The sequence below is a fragment of the Columba livia genome, unplaced genomic scaffold (assembly GCF_036013475.1).
Source record: "Columba livia isolate bColLiv1 breed racing homer unplaced genomic scaffold, bColLiv1.pat.W.v2 Scaffold_132, whole genome shotgun sequence".
NCBI lineage: Eukaryota > Metazoa > Chordata > Aves > Columbiformes > Columbidae > Columba > Columba livia.
Window position 1 is genome coordinate 75,436 of NW_027043028.1, and position 15,575 is coordinate 91,010.

The 15,575-nt window shown below is 52.8% G+C and overlaps 2 protein-coding genes across 2 annotated transcripts; one reads left to right on the plus strand and one right to left on the minus strand.

Moving 5' to 3' along the window:
* Nucleotides 1–309: 309 nt before the first annotated feature.
* LOC135577658 (olfactory receptor 14A16-like) lies at nt 310–1,699 on the minus strand. The gene has a single exon (XM_065047791.1). It carries the CDS (start codon nt 1,697–1,699, stop codon nt 758–760), a length of 942 nt encoding a protein of 313 aa, XP_064903863.1. The 3' UTR covers nt 310–757.
* A 12,941-nt stretch (nt 1,700–14,640) lies between these two features.
* Nucleotides 14,641–15,198, plus strand: LOC135577627 (olfactory receptor 14J1-like; the record flags this gene model as incomplete). The annotated part of the gene is made up of 1 exon (XM_065047757.1): nt 14,641–15,198. A coding segment is annotated over one exon (558 nt), but the record flags the coding sequence as incomplete, so codon positions are not given.
* Nucleotides 15,199–15,575: the final 377 nt, after the last annotated feature.

The following is a 15,575-nucleotide window of genomic DNA, read 5'->3' on the forward strand; positions in this document are numbered from 1 at the left end:
GATCCTCAGCACGGCCCTCAAGATCTGCACATAGGACACCACAATGAACACAAAACATCCCTTGAAAAAAAAAAAAAAAAAAACACTAAACATGAGAAGCTGCTGCCACAGTGCCAGGGCCACTGCCCCAAGCTGCCACCTGCAGCAAAGGGTTTCTCTTTCCATGTCTTTCCTGTACATATACAGTGCCCCACTCTTCTCCTGGATCATCCTGTCTCCCCACAGAGCCCTTTCCCAAGAGACCTGAGCTATGCTGACCTGGCCAGCTGTTCCTGCCCCCCTTCCCACGCTCCATACAGCTCCGACCTGGCGGTGCTGCTCTGCAGAGCAAGTGGGCTGTGGTGCCCAGGGCCATGGGGTGAGTCCGCAGATTCACGTTGGTCAGGGTGGGAGGAAGACCCATCTCAGGGTGGCTCCTGCTCACTCCCCCTCAGCACACAGACATGGCTCCTGCAGCCCCAGAGATCCCAGAGAGAGGATTCTGGGCAAACAAGTCAGTGCGGGGTCCTTTATTTCATTTATACACACAGAGAGTACGGGTTCTTATTTACACAAAGACTATGGGACACACCAGACAGGTAGATATGGACACAGCCATAAGAAGACAAATAATTTTTCTTGTGGATAGCATTAATACAAGCAAGTAAAACAAACACCAAAGAGAAAAAAACAAACAACAAAAAAAACCACAAAAGCTACAGAACTCAGGTTGAACTAGTACTGCGTTATATTACAAGTGACATGCAGAAGCAGGAGGTCACTTCATTACAGCTTTTGAAAAGAAAACAGTCATCACTTTCCTTATAGACTCCTTGAGTTCCCTGTTCCTCATGCTGTAGATGAGGGGGTTCACTGCTGGAGGCACCACTGAGTACAGAACAGACACCACCATGTCCAAGGATAGGGAGGAGATGGATGAGGGTTTCAGGTCAGCAAACACGCCAGTGCTGATGAACAGGGAGACCACGGCCAGGTGAGGGAGGCAGGTGGAAAAGGCTTTGTGCCGTCCCTGCTCAGAGGGGATCCTCAGCACGGCCCTCAAGATCTGCACATAGGACACCACAATGAACACAAAACACCCAAATCCTAAGCAGACACTGACCACAAGAAGCCCCATTTCCCTGAGGTAGGAGAGTGAGCAGGAGAGCTTGAGGATCTGGGGGATTTCACAGAAGAACTGGCCCAGGGCATTGCCCTTGCACAGGGGCAGTGAAAATGTATTGGCCGTGTGCAGGAGAGCATTGAGAAACCCAGTGGCCCAGGCAGCTGCTGCCATGTGGACACAAGCTCTGCTGCCCAGGAGGGTCCCGTAGTGCAGGGGTTTGCAGATGGCAACGTAGCGGTCATACGACATGACTGTGAGGAGATAAAATTCTGCTGTAATCAAGAAGAGAAACAAAAAGAGCTGTGTCGCACATCCCGAGTATGAGATGTCCCTGGAATCCCAGAGGGAATTAGCCATGGACTTGGGGACGATGGTGGAGATGCAGCCCAGGTCGAGGAGGGCGAGGTTGAGCAGGAAGAAGTACATGGGGGTGTGGAGGTGCTGGTCCCAGGCTATGGTGGTGACGATGAGGCCGTTGCCCAGGAGGGCAGCCAGGTAGATGCCCAGGAAGAGCCAGAAGTGCAAGAGCTGCAGCTCCCGTGTGTCTGTGAACGGCAGGAGGAGGAACTGGGTGATGGAGCTGCTGTTGGACATTTGCTGCCTGTGGGCATGAGGACCTGTGCAAGGAGGAAAAGATAGTGAAGGTTTAGATGAGACTTCTCTGGGAATAATCAAACCCATTTCCCACAGACCCTCCCACCCTGTCACACAAAGAGACACTTTTCTTTTTCCAGGAGAACGTCCTGGCTGAGCCCTCGTCGGTGCTTGATGAGAGTGCAATGAAGAGCAGGGTCTCTGCCCAGGGGCTCCTGAGGACTCAGCCTGACCCTGTGTGATCGGGTGGGCAGGGGCCAGTCCTGGGGTTCAGCTTTGTCAGCTGGAACCGCTCCTGGTGCAGAAGGGACTGTCAGCATCTGTACCACCAGGCCTGAGAAACTGACTTTGAGAGGTTTGGTGTTTCTACAGCTGCTTCTGCCCTCCCACACTGGGGAGTGTTGTTGGGTGTCAGAAACCCTCAGCATTTCTGCTGCACTCAGGGAGAACAGAGCGAGTCCTGCGAGACCAGAGGGTGCCTGTGGGTCAGTGCAGAGTGAGGGCAGCTGCTCTGTCCCTCTGTCTTGCTCCAGCTGCCCTGGGCTGGCACCTTTCTGAGATGGGGGCTGATCACACTCCCATGTTACCCTGAAAAGCCACCAGGCACTGCTGAGAGCAGAGGGATCCACCTCAGACCATGACAGGTCTCACCCTTTCCAAAGGTCTCAGCACCCCACATTTAGCACAGGACAGACACGTCTCATTTCACAAACCAAACAGCATTTTATCTGTTGTAGAATCTTTGCTTTTCCGTGGGGCTATCAGATGACACACAGATGCTGTAGGAAAGGTTTACATCATGAAGGGAAGCTCACAGCTTGGAAGGAAACCCAGGGAGATATCCAAGTGTCCTGATGATGGCATTTGATTGAGGGAGACTCAGCTCATTCCCCAGCCCCACAGACTGCATTGCCCACAGCCCACAGGTCAGAGCAAAGCTGGGACACGTGTGCCCATGGACACACCTGCAGGAAAGGACCCACAAGCTCAGGCTGTGACTCTGCAGCTGAAACTGCCATCCCCAGAGAGCCTGACAGCAAGAACAAGATCCCAACAGCAGTGACCCAGAGCAGGGGAGCAAGAAGGAGAATGCGGTGAGGGTGGGTGTGAGAGAGGCCAGGGCAGAGGCAGCCGGGCACTCAGACAGCGTCACCCTTCCCCAGCTGTGCAGCACCTCCCAGACACCAACACTGCCGGGCAGCTGCTCTCAGCCCCTGTGCTCTGCAGAGGAACTGGAGCTCTGGCTGCGCAGGAGCTGCTTCATGCCTTGGAGCCCCCGGCCCTGAGGGCAGAGGCTTTGCTGGGTGGGACAGGAGGCCAGGGGGCTGCTCACAGGAGGGATCTGCACTGCAGGGGATCACAGGCACTTTTCTCTGTTCTCCCTCCCATAACCATTGCGGGTTTGGTTTCCTCTCATTTCTGATCATTTCCCTGCTGCCTGGAGATTCTCCCCTGGGAGGTGTTTCCCTGTCCATGTCTCTTCCCTGTCAGTGCTCACAGACCATCCCACCCTCTGTGCCCTCCCCCTGGCCCTACAGATCCTGCCTGTTCACAGGGCACTGCCTGGGGGCATCTTCCTGTTTGCAGGCTGGAAAACAGGACAGGTCAGACTAAGGCTGACGGGTCCAGCCAAGGTGATGCAGGTGCTGTGCACAGGCAGAGGGGAGGTGAAGGGATGTCATGAGCCTTCTGGCAGATGGACTGATCACTCAGAGTTGCAGTTCAGGAGTATCAGTGACTTGTTTAAGCATGAGAGCTCCTTTTCATTTTATCCTTTCCTGCACCCCCCACCCCTTGGGAGAGGAAACTGAAAAGACAGGCTCAGGAAAGCTCCTTATCTGTCTGGCAATCCTTGCATTGATATTCTCCTTGAGGCATCCCCTTGGAAAAACCCTGGGGGTGATCTGTAGCTGTGAGCAGCGCTGAGCCACACAGCATCCTCTCCACAGCAGAAGCACCTTTCCTGCCCTTATCGGGAATGCTCCTTCCCCCCACAGCTTGTCCCCACAGCACCATGGGGATCTCCCCCAGACAGGGACCCTGCTCTGCAGGACAGCCCTGGGCACCCCTGGGTGCTCCCCCTGCAGTCACCCTCAGCAGAAATTGTCGTCATTCCCTGTTCCTCTGACAGTGCAGCAGGGAAGCCCTGCTCTGGAGTGTGTTCTTCTCCTCTACAGCAGAGATACTGTGAGAGAGACCTGACAGATCCTGTAAATTGTGGAATGTACCAGCTTAGGGTCTCCCTCCAGGAAATGCAGCTGCATTGTCCTACAGCCAGAGACTTACCGTGTTAGAACTGTGATTTGTCTCATTGAATCCTCAGCAACCAACCCCCCACATTGCCTTAATCTCTCTGTGCCTGGCTCCTGTGCCCTCGGTGCTGCAGGCAGAGCCCTCAGCCCTGCTGCGTGTGCAGAGGAGCTGCTCCTGGGCAGAGCTGTCTCTCTGCAGCGCTGCCGCTGCCATGAGCTCCCTGTGTCCCAGGAGCCCAGCCCAGCTCAGCAGCACAGGAGCAGCCCTTGATGTCCCTTTCTCTGTCCCCTCTGGGCTCCTCCAGGTGTCTCTGGGACTCCAATGGCACAACTTCGAAGTTGAAGTAATCAGTGGTGTTGATTCTCTCTCCTCTTTAGAGACACTTCTTTATAGCATTGTATTTTTCATTTTAAAGAATAAATTGGTATGACAATCATTTTTCTTGTCCCATCATCAGACAGGACACCAGGAATGTTACAGCAAAGGATCTAATTTCTCCGGGCTAGGGGAGGAATATCTTCAGTTGAATGAACTTAGGCATTTTGTTCTGGTTTTACACTCCTAGGTCTAGAGAGACATTCATCAGTCTCTGGCCATGTCATGTCTGTGCTCTGATTCAAAGCCTTTGCACACATGGTCTCTTGGACACTTGGTACCAGGTTTCTTGTGCAGGTCAGAGCTGGGCTGGTGCCACAGCTGGGGTGGCTCAGCCCAGATGTGAGGCAATGTCCTCAGCCAGGGACCTGACTGGGGAGCTGGAGCTGTCAGTGCTGCAGACAGAGCTGTGACACGGATGGAATGAACTGCCAGGCAGGGTGGCAGGAGTGAGTTCATCTGGTCTCAAGGACAGCAGCCGCCAAGCACAGCAACAGTCCAGATAAATGCTCAGTCTTGACCTGTAAGGCAATTCCAGGGCCCCATAATGAGCTGTTACTACTGCAGGAACAGTTAAAGGACAAACAAAGACCCTGTGTGGTGACTGATGAATTTAATAAGGGAAAGAGATGAGAATCCCTGTGTTGTCTTGTCCTCCCTCTTCACCAGCAAGGTCTCTGAGATCTCTGTGACTGGAGTCAGAACAACCAGCAGTGCATGGGGATCAAGTCGGAGTCACCGAAACTAACACAATCCTCTCCAGTCTATGGGACAGCAGGGGCAGCATCCCAGGAGCTGGGACAGCAGGGCGATGACACAGTGAGGCCACTCTCCACCATCTGTGAAAGCTCATGGAGACTGGGGGGACTCCCTGACCACTGGCAGCTCTCACACAGTGTGTGCACTTTTCAAAATGGCCAATGGGTGAGCAGGGGAACTAAGGGCTGTGCCCCAGAGCATGTCCACTGGGACCCCATTTCTGGGTGTCTGGAAGAGAAGGTGACGGGGTTTACCCAGGGCAGGTTGTGCCTGTCCATCCTCTTTGCTTTCTCTGAGGAAAGGATAGGGTGGTGGATGTGGAGAGAACATTGGTGGTCTGTTACCTGGAAGTCAGCAAGACATTCAGTGTCATCCCCTGCAATATTCTTGTGTCCAAGGTAGGATATTATGGTCTGTGTTAGTGTGCAAGTAGATGAGTAAAACCAATCTGGATGGTTGGGCTTGGAAAGGTGCTGTAGAAAGGGAGAAACTTTCCAGTCCTGAGGACAGTCAAGCACTGGAAGCTGTTTCCCAGGAGTGCGCACCCACTCTGTCCCAGAAAGTGACCAAGACGTGTTTGGATAAAGCCCTGAGCAATCTGGTCTGACCCTGCTGTGAGCAGGAGGTTGGTCAAGACACCTGGCGAGGTCCCTTTGAGCCTGAATGGCACTGTCCTTCCTTCTCCTTTATGTTTTCAATTTAGGGACAGCTCCCAGGTGCTCCCTGAGCACAGGAATAATTCACATGAGGTGCAGGGCTGCTTTACAAGTGCCCCCAAACATTCCTGACCGCAACTTTTGCATCTCTTTTCATTTGCCCCAAACCAGGGACTTTTTTGCTGTTCTAATACCCTTCCAGAAAGAACAGCCCATGTTGTTAACCCTTTCAGAGCAGGTTGTTCAAGAGGTGTCAGCATCCATGTACAGAGTCTGCACATCAGCCAGGCAGCAAAGCCACCGTTACAGAAATGGAGATGAGACACTTGACCAGCTCCTTGCACCCAGATATCAGCGTGACATGTCTGCTGAGATTCCTGGGAACACCCGAAGTGTAAGAGCAGAGCATGTGAGCCCTGGTTGGGTATCCTGGCTTGTCTCCTGGCCCATGTGGTGCTTCAGGCTGTGAAGAGAATCAAAACCAGCCATTGCACTGGGGTAGTTCCATTTTACACGTGTCACACGGGGCAGATGAAGGGAGCTCAGAACTCCAGACTCTGCTGCACGGTTGGGACTGCAGAGACTGGAAATGCAGGTGACAGTGTGTGTCAGTGCACACACATAAAGATTCTAGATTCCTTTGGGCCTTTGCACTGACCTGGGATCTGTTCCTTGGCCTTCTTTGTCTCAAAAAGAAACTATTCTATGCAACCTCCACATCACACCACATAAGAAATAATTAAAAGGTAGAAAAATAATGAAAGAAGCACAATTTGGGGGTAATTCTGTCCAAGAGGTGTACTCTTTAAATGATTAAAACAAAAAAAAAGTGAGAGAAAAAGCATGTTCTAAAAACTTATTCCAAGACACAACTGCTGAGGTGTAGTAGATGCTTGGAAAAGCAAGAATGTCTGTTAGGACTGAAATTAAAGAGATTTAAATCATCATCATCATCATCAGTGAGAATGAGGAGTTCCCTGTTACTGATACTAGTGACAGCACCACTGTTCACAAACATCCTTCAGAGCATCTCCATTGTTCCTGGGCTCCAAAGTTCATCCTGCTCAGAGTTTGACAGGATTGCTGCAAACCCCTGTGACCCAAATCTCTACAACTGTCTCTGCTCAACAGCCTTTTACCCCAGGAAGGGGAAAACTGCCAATGCAGACACCAACCCAGTGCCCAACCTGCCTGGAGAGCCAGGACAGTTGTGCCACACAACAGCCGCCTCTGAGGGAAGCTGGAGGTGATGGGATTGAAATGGTTTCAACCCAAATCAGAGAATCAGAGAATCATGGAATCACTTAGGCTGGAAAAGACCAGTAAGAACATGGACTCCAACCGTAAATCAAACACTGCCTAGTCCACCACTAAACCATATCCTAAAGGGCCACGTCTCCAGAGCTTTTAAACACCTCCAGCAATGGAAACTCCAAACCTGAGCTGGCAGGACACCATTGGCTGCAGTTGGACATAAGATACTGGTCATGGCTGTGAGTTCAGCCCTCGCTGGCAGAATGTCTCACACCCTCACTGAGGAGGGCAGGGGGCTGGGAGATGGGAGCACGTTTCAGTTTCCAGATCCCAGAACAGAGCCCAAACCATCCTGCCCTTGGACTCTGGATCCCATTTCCTGAGATGCAAAGCTGGTGGCCTTCTGAGGATAATCATGTTAAAGGCATGAATAATCCTTCAGGTGTTTGTGTAACATATCTAGGAATGTCAGTCGTATATGCTTATATTTAAATATCTGTAAAATAGTACACTGCATCTGTGGTCGCCCCTCTGGCAACGACAATTAAATAGGCATTTGCACTATAAGGCTCCATACCCCATCCACAAGCACACATCTAAGTGGTTCAGATGACGGGTGGTCTGGCAAACGTCACCCTTTGTGTCCCCAGGTGATGGACACTGCTCATGTGCCTCTGCAGAGAGTGGCAGGAGCTGGATCCCCTTCTCGGGACAGACTCCTTCCAGGAGAGACACAGACACAGGGGGAACTCACCAGGGCTTTACGGCATTTCAGTCGGCATCAGTTTTGACATATTGGGTGCTGTCCTGTGACTGCCCTTTCTGCACAAATGATCATACAAAGACAACCATTTAGTGAGGCATGGTCATAAAGGGGCTGTTATGGACACGAAAGCTCATCATGAACTCTGGAGAGAGCGAGGAAGTCCATAATAAGCACCAGGAAGAACCAAGAAGCTCGAGGCCTCTTCTGAAGAGCGGGAGGCCTGAGCAGCCGTGATTGGCCATTGTAGGTGTGGGAGAGGGTCAGGACATGTCAGGGAGAAGCAATGAGATGGCTGATGGCTTCAGTGAACCCTTCCAGCCATGTCTGAGCCCAGAAATGGAAAGCAGTTGATGTCTGCAGGTGGAGGAGGAACAGGAGGAAGATTTTCCTGGGAATACGGAAGGAAGAAAGGCCTCTCTTGGGCTAATCATGTATGGCAGTGCCATTTGCATGCAGTGGGCATGGCTGTGCCTGGGAGATGGGGAACGGCTGCTGCTGGGGTGGCTGTGCTCAGTCATGGCCCATGAGCTGACCCTGCTCTGCTCCTCTCTTACACTGCCCACACCTGGATGGTCCTCAGGAATCATCCATGAACCTGGTGGATCCATGAACCTCCTGCAGTGATGGGTATGGATCCAAATAGGGGATTCAAGCAAGTGTGAGATAGGCACATTGAGGTGATTGGTGACCATTGCCAGGTGTATGAAAGAAGATGGATGAGTTGTGATTTGCTCACAGGCATTTCCAACTCCACAGAAAACCAGAGCCTTGCAGTTAAAGCAACAGGAGTTGACATAAAACCCACCCCAAAACACAAAACACTCACAGTGACCACAGGAAAAGCCTTGAAAAACATTGGAGAAAAATCCACCAGGTCCCAGGGGTCAAGGCTCAGCCATTCTGGTGATGAACAAGCATCAAGGGCTGACATGGCATCAGAGCCACCTCCACATGGCCCTCACCACCTGGAACCAGTGTCTCCAAGTCTTGCCTTCAGCAGCCTCCAGGGACAGGGACCTGCACTGGTTGTTTCCTTCACAGCTGTGTCAGTGATGGCCCTTCATGGGGTCCAAACACCCTCAGAAACTTGGGGTTTGCTTCTGCCTTTCACTTCACTAGAGGTTTGTTCAGTTTCAGTAGCTGCAGTTCAGAATTACGACACCAGAGAGCTCACTAACATCGAAAATGCTCTTACAAGCCAAGGCTCTGTGCATCATTTTCCTAAAGGCTTCAAGTCTGGTGTGGATGATTAGGGAGATTTCAGGAATAGCCAAACAGAGAGCATTTCCATAATAAATAGCAATAAAGCCAAATTTCTTCTATTCCCTTCCCTGCTTGCCCTTCCCTCCCTTTCCAGAACAGGTGGCATCAGCAGACTACAGTTCATATTGATGTGGAATGTCTCCTAGGAAAGACTGAATATGTCAGAAAAGTACGTAACTAAATCACCATATGAGCAAGGGGAAAGGCCAGGACAGCTCAAGAGGAGTCACACTCCTCTGGACCAAGAGGTGGCTGTTCCTGGCAATCTCAGGTGCCACAGCACAGCGATACTTGTGTTCAGGAGCTGGTCAAGTGACCCATCTCCTGTTCTGTAATGGTGTCTGAGTTTGCTCAGGTCACCCCTGACTTGAGCCCCATCCACTGCTGGGTGTTCTCCAGACTCCTGCCTTCAGGAACAAAGTCTCTGGAGACCTTGCTGGTGAAGATGGAGGCAAAGAAGCCATGAAGAACCTCAGTCCCGTCTGATTCTACTCTTATGAAGTTCAGCAGCAGGCCCACGTTCACCATGTCTATTCTCTTACTGCAAGTGAAGCTCTGTCAGCTCATCTTGCTGCCCTTCCTGTGCAGGTATCAAGTCCAGGGCAGCTTTGGCATCATCCCCAAATCCATGGACAAGGTTTCTAAATTCCACCTTTGCAGCTTCCCCTGCTTCCACCTCCTGTGTGCTGCCTTTTGCCCTGGAGCTCCATCAGTTCAGAGGAGCAGCCTCACGAGATAAATGCTTCTGTTCATGGGTACTTGGAGAGATCATTCTAGTGCTTGGAGCAGGCTGTCCTGTAAGGATTATCAGATTTCCTGAGCTCCTTCACCCTTCAGACCTACTTCCATGGCACCACTTTGCCCACCATCCCCCAGTATGTCCAAGTCTTCTCCTCTGGAGCCCACCAGCCTGTGCTCTGCTGCTGGCCTTCCTCCCTCCCCTCTGGTGCCTGGGACCCCACTGTGTCCTGGTCACAACAGCCAAGGTGGACACTGATGTTCACATCCCTCACCAGCTATTCCTTGTTTCCCAGTTCCAGATCCAGTTGAGCATCACTCTCATTGGCCCACAATGCAGACACGTTAAGCAGTTGGCCCAAGATCCTTTGGACTGATGGCACTTGCCACTTTGCCAGGCCAGTTAATGTCAGAGCAATTACAGTTCCCCATAGGAACCTGCTCATTGACTGGTGACTTCCTCATGTTGCTGACAGAAGATCTTGTCCATTTCTTCTACATGATCATGTAGTTTGTAACACCCAACACATTGTCACTCTCTATTGGGTTTACATGATAAACTCTCGGAACTGGGGGTGAGTGTGGCTGTGCTACAGCTGTCACCTCTCTGGGAAGACAACAGGAGTTTGACCAATGTCAGACAGAGCCGATTTCAGCTGCTCCAAGCTGGACCCACTCCTTGCCAAATCTGAGCCACTCAGTGATGCTGGCAGCACCTCTGGGATATTGTATTTGAGAAAGGGTAAAAAACGCTGCACAACAGCAGGTGGGAGAGAGGAGGGAGGAGATGGGAGAGAAAAGCTCTGCAGACACCAAGGTCATATCCCACAGGACCCAAGCAGGTCCCTCAGCAGGCCAAAGCTTGCTCTCCTGAAATCCTGCTCTTGGCCTTGTTCTCATCTCCCAGGAGCCTCAGCTCCACTTTCCATCCCTGACTGTTCCATCCTGACCAACTCTTTCTGGTTTGTAAGTGTGAAGTCCCACAGGGCACCTCACCCCACTGACTCCTCAGTCACCCGTGTCAGGAAATGTTGTCAATGGGCTCCAAACCCTCCTGGATGGCTGGTACCTTGCAGATATTCTGATATCTCAGGTCTGCCACGAGGACATGGCCTGGAAACATGAGGCTTCTTTCATTTGTCTGAAGGAGGCCTCATCTCATTCCTCTTCCTCATCAGTGAGTCCTGATGTCCAGTCACCTCAACATTGCCCATGTTGTTCTGCCCTCTCATGCTGACTCCTCAACCTTCAGCTGACATCGTCTGTCCCCAGGCAGAGCTCCACACATTCCTGCTGCTCTCTCATATGAAGGGAAACTTCCCCTCAAAGTCCAGACCTCTGACATTATGAGTATCAGACGCCCAAGGCCCCACAGTTTCTGCAGAAGATGGTATTTGTAGTGCCCTTCAACTCCACATCCTGGTATCTTGGGAGAGACCCCCTTATCAGGATAAGCCGTCTGCATGCAAACATTAAGAGCTGAACAAATGGAGCTTCAGTGAAGGGACAGCGCAGACCTTGAGAAAATCTGGTGTTCACCCATCAGAAAGCTCTAAAGATTTAAAAAGGGAAGTGACCAGTTCTGTATCGGGGCAGGAGAACAACCCCATCCATCAGGACAGAGCAGGACCTGACACGCTGAGCAGTGACCCTGAGGAGAAGGGCCTGGGCACTACAAGGTCCCCACACCAGCCCGTGGTGCACGCTCACCATGAACAAGGCAGCTGCACACGGGGCTGCATGAGGAGGAGCGTGGGGACCCAGACACCTGCAGTTCTCATCCCATTCGGTTCAGCACTGGTGTGACCCACACACACGGGTGTGTGCCAGTGTGCGGCTTCCCAGTTTGGAGCAGCAGGGAGGAACTGCAGAGTGCAGGGCTGTGCCAAGGCAGGTTCAGCACCTTGTGCACATGGTGTGGGGTGCTGAGGGACCTGGGCTGCTTTGGCCCAGCAGCGCTGGGGAGGCTGCAGCAGTGCAGGAGTAGCCTGAGAGTGCTTGAAGGGTGGTTTCAGAGGTGGTGGAGGTTTTTCTGCATAGTGGGAAACAGAATTGGAATGAAGTAAAGGGACAGAGTGCAGCTGGGGAGGTCCAGGCTGGACATGAGCAGAAAGGAATGTGATGGAAGGGCAGTGCTGTGGGGGAGCAGGTCAGCAGAGGGAGTCTGCATCAGCCCAAGGCTTTGTGCTTCAAGGACCAGCTGGGGAGGATGGAGAGATCTCAGCAAAGGAAGGAAGATGCTCAGACAGGAGCAAGGTGGGGCAGCAGGGGGGATGTCTCCAGCCTGCAGGGACAGAGGTGCAGGGGATGCCACAGCACAGGACAGGCTGTCGTGGAGATGATCACGGGATGGAAAGAGGCTGAAAGCCCCACCAGACATGAGCTCCTTCTCCCCTTGGCTGTGGCTGTTGTCTGCACCTCTGATGCCTGTGAGGAGACACCTTGTCCTTGCAGCACAGGGGCCTCATGGCCTCCTTGTCCCCAGCCAGGAACCTGGGAGGTGTGGGACCATAGTCCTGCCCTTGGCCTTGCACAGCCCCACATCACACTGTCCCAGGAAGGGCCTGGGCAATGTGGGAAGGACAGGATCTGCCTTCCCAGGGCTGGTGGTCAGGGCTTGGCCCTTTGGTTAATGAAACACATCCAGGTTTACTGGTCATCAGAGAGACCTTCACCTTGCTTGTCCTGACCTGTCATCTCTGCCTCCAATTTTCTTCTCTGACCAGACCCCTGGGAAGGTTTCTCAGTTGTGTCCCTCAGTGTGACCCATTAACATTACAAGAAACTTTGGACTTGAATCTAACTTTGCCTTCTTGAGAGGTTTGTTTAACTTCCTCCAGGGTCTGAAGTCCATGGACTCAGCACCAAACCCACCAGAGGGGTCATTAAAGCGCCTTGGGCTGCTCCTGTGCTGCTGAGCTGGGCTGGGCTCCTGGGACACAGGGAGCTCATGGCAGCGGCAGCGCTGCAGAGAGACAGCTCTGCCCAGGAGCAGCTCCTCTGCACACGCAGCAGGGCTGAGGGCTCTGCCTGGGGATCTCAGGAGACGAGCAAGGCAGAGAGAGATTAAAGGTGGTCAGGACTGGGAGGATGACTGAGAGCTCACTGGAGGAGAAACCTTTGCAGCCCTTGCCATGGTAAGTCTCTGGGTGCAGGGCAGTGCAGCTGTAGCTCCTGGAGGCATCTCCTGAAACTGGCACAGGCACAGCTTGTGGGGTCTGTAAGGACGGGGCTCTTGTCAGGCCATGTTGAACAGCTGTGAAGCCTGGGGAGCACCCAGGGGTGCCCAGGGCTATCCTGCAGAGCAGGGTCCCTGCACCCCAGGGCTGTGCCGGGCAGGGACTCTGCCGCCTGCCAGGGTCAGCGCTCAGCCTGCCCGGGAGATCCCATGGCAGCAGCTGTGGGTGGAAGGAGCGACCCCCGGCAGGGCAGGCAGGGAGCTTGTGGGGTTGAAGGGGGCTGTGTGGGTCAGGGCTGCTCAGAGCTCCAGATCCCCCCACAGACATGGCAGAGGGTCCTTCTGAACAACAACATCGAGACAGGAACAGCTGCAAGGGAAGGAGTCTGTGCTTTCAGTTTTCCACTCTTGCTCGTCTGGGTGTGCAGTGGGAGATGGGGATTTATTTCTCTCTTTGGAGCAGACACTGAGACCCCAGTTCTCGTTAGGACGTGTCTGAGCTGCTCCTGAGCCCCTGCACACACAGAGCTGCCCCTGGGCAGTGCCAGGAGGTGTGAGCAGGACAGAGCTGAGCACACAGCGGGTGGGACGGGGTCTGTGACACTGACAGGGAGCAGACCAGGGACAGACACACAGCTGCAGGCAGCACAGACATGGGCACGGAGAAGGAGCTCCTACCAGATATGCCAGGGACGGGATTTAGGAACCCCCCTGCAATCCCCTGCAGTGCAGACACATTTCCCAGAGCAACCCCTGGTCTCCTCTCCTCCCCAGCAGACCCTCTGCCCCAAAGCCATGGGGTCCAGGTCACGAGTCTCCACCTCAGCAGATGGACCTGCAGGTGAAGGGTTCCTGCAAAGTGGTACACAATAAAGGTGCTAAAAGTACTTGCTCTCCAGTGTCATTATTGTGAGTGGCAGCAGCACAGCCGGGTCAGGAGAAGGTTCCACAGCATGACCGTCTGCCTTTCTATCCTCGCTTTATTTTCTGGTAGCACTGCAGTGTTCTTCCCTGTTTCTCCACCTGTTTCTGGTGCTCTTGCTCTCTGGGGTTGGGGTGGGAGTGTGGGTCAGTTTTTGTTCTGACACCAACACAGGGGTCTTGACCCAGAGGTGTGTTCATAGTATCTAGATGCCTAAGCTGCATTTTAAGCTGTGATGAACTGTTTTTTTCAGTTGGTAGAAACAGAATTGGCTGAAACATCCTTCCATCAGGGAGGAGGTTTTCCATGGGAAACAGCATGTTTATTTTCCCCAGAGAAGTCCCCTCTAATTTGTCACTGCCTTTTCCTCCTTGCACAGGTCCTCATGCCCACAGGCAGCCAATGTCCAACAGCAGCTCCATCACCCAGTTCCTCCTCCTGCCGTTCACAGACACACGGGAGCTGCAGCTCTTGCACTTCTGGCTCTTCCTGGGCATCTACCTGGCTGCCCTCCTGGGCAACGGCCTCATCATCACCACCATAGCCTGGGACCAGCACCTCCACACCCCCATGTACTTCTTCCTGCTCAACCTCGCCCTCCTCGACCTGGGCTGCATCTCCACCGTTGTCCCCAAATCCATGGCCAATTCCTTCTGGGATTCCAGGGCCATCTCATACTTGGGATGTGCGGCACAGCTCTTTTTGTTTGTCTTCTTGATCACAGCAGAGTATTGTCTCCTCACCATCATGTCGTACGACCGCTACGTTGCCATCTGCAAACCCCTGCACTACGGGACCCTCCTGGGCAGCAGAGCTTGTGTCCACATGGCAGCAGCTGCCTGGGCCACTGGGTTTCTCAATGCTCTGCTGCACACGGCCAATACATTTTCACTGCCCCTGTGCAAGGGCAATGCCCTGGGCCAGTTCTTCTGTGAAATCCCCCAGATCCTCAAGCTCTCCTGCTCACACTCCTACCTCAGGGAACTTGGGCTTATTGTGGTCAGTGTCTGTTTGGCATTTGGCTGTTTTGTGTTCATTGTGGTGTCCTATGTGCAGATCTTGAGGGCCGTGCTGAGGATCCCCTCTGAGCAGGGACGGCACAAAGCCTTTTCCACCTGCCTCCCTCACCTGGCCGTGGTCTCCCTGTTCCTCAGCACTGCCTTGTTTGCCCACCTGAAGCCCCCCTCCATCTCCTCCCCATCCCTGGACCTGGTGGTGTCAGTTCTGTACTCAGTGGTGCCTCCAGCAGTGAACCCCCTCATCTACAGCATGAGGAACCAGGAGCTCAAGGATGCCCTGTGCAAACTCATATCCCTCTGTGTTCTGAAGCAATAAACTGGCCATCTTCTTCTATACAGGAGTTTTAATGTAGCTAATTACAAGCTCAGCCTGTCAACTGGATTTTCTGGTGTTGTTGGTTGTTTTCTTATTGTGATAATGTTGTCAACCCCTTTCTAATTCACTGCTGGCTTTTCTTTTATAAATGTTGGCTGCTTAAATGAGCAGCAGTGCTCTCCTTGTCTCTAAAAAGAATAAAGGGCTCTTTAGTGACTTGTTTTTCACTATATCCTTCCTGCAAAGGCTTTTTGGAGCTGCAGGGACAGTTCCTGTGCATGGGTGGAGGGGAAAACAGCTCTGGCATGGCAGCCCTGCCAGGGAGCAGCAGCGCTTGCTCTTCCAGAGCTGTTCTGGTTCCACTCCCACACTCTCCT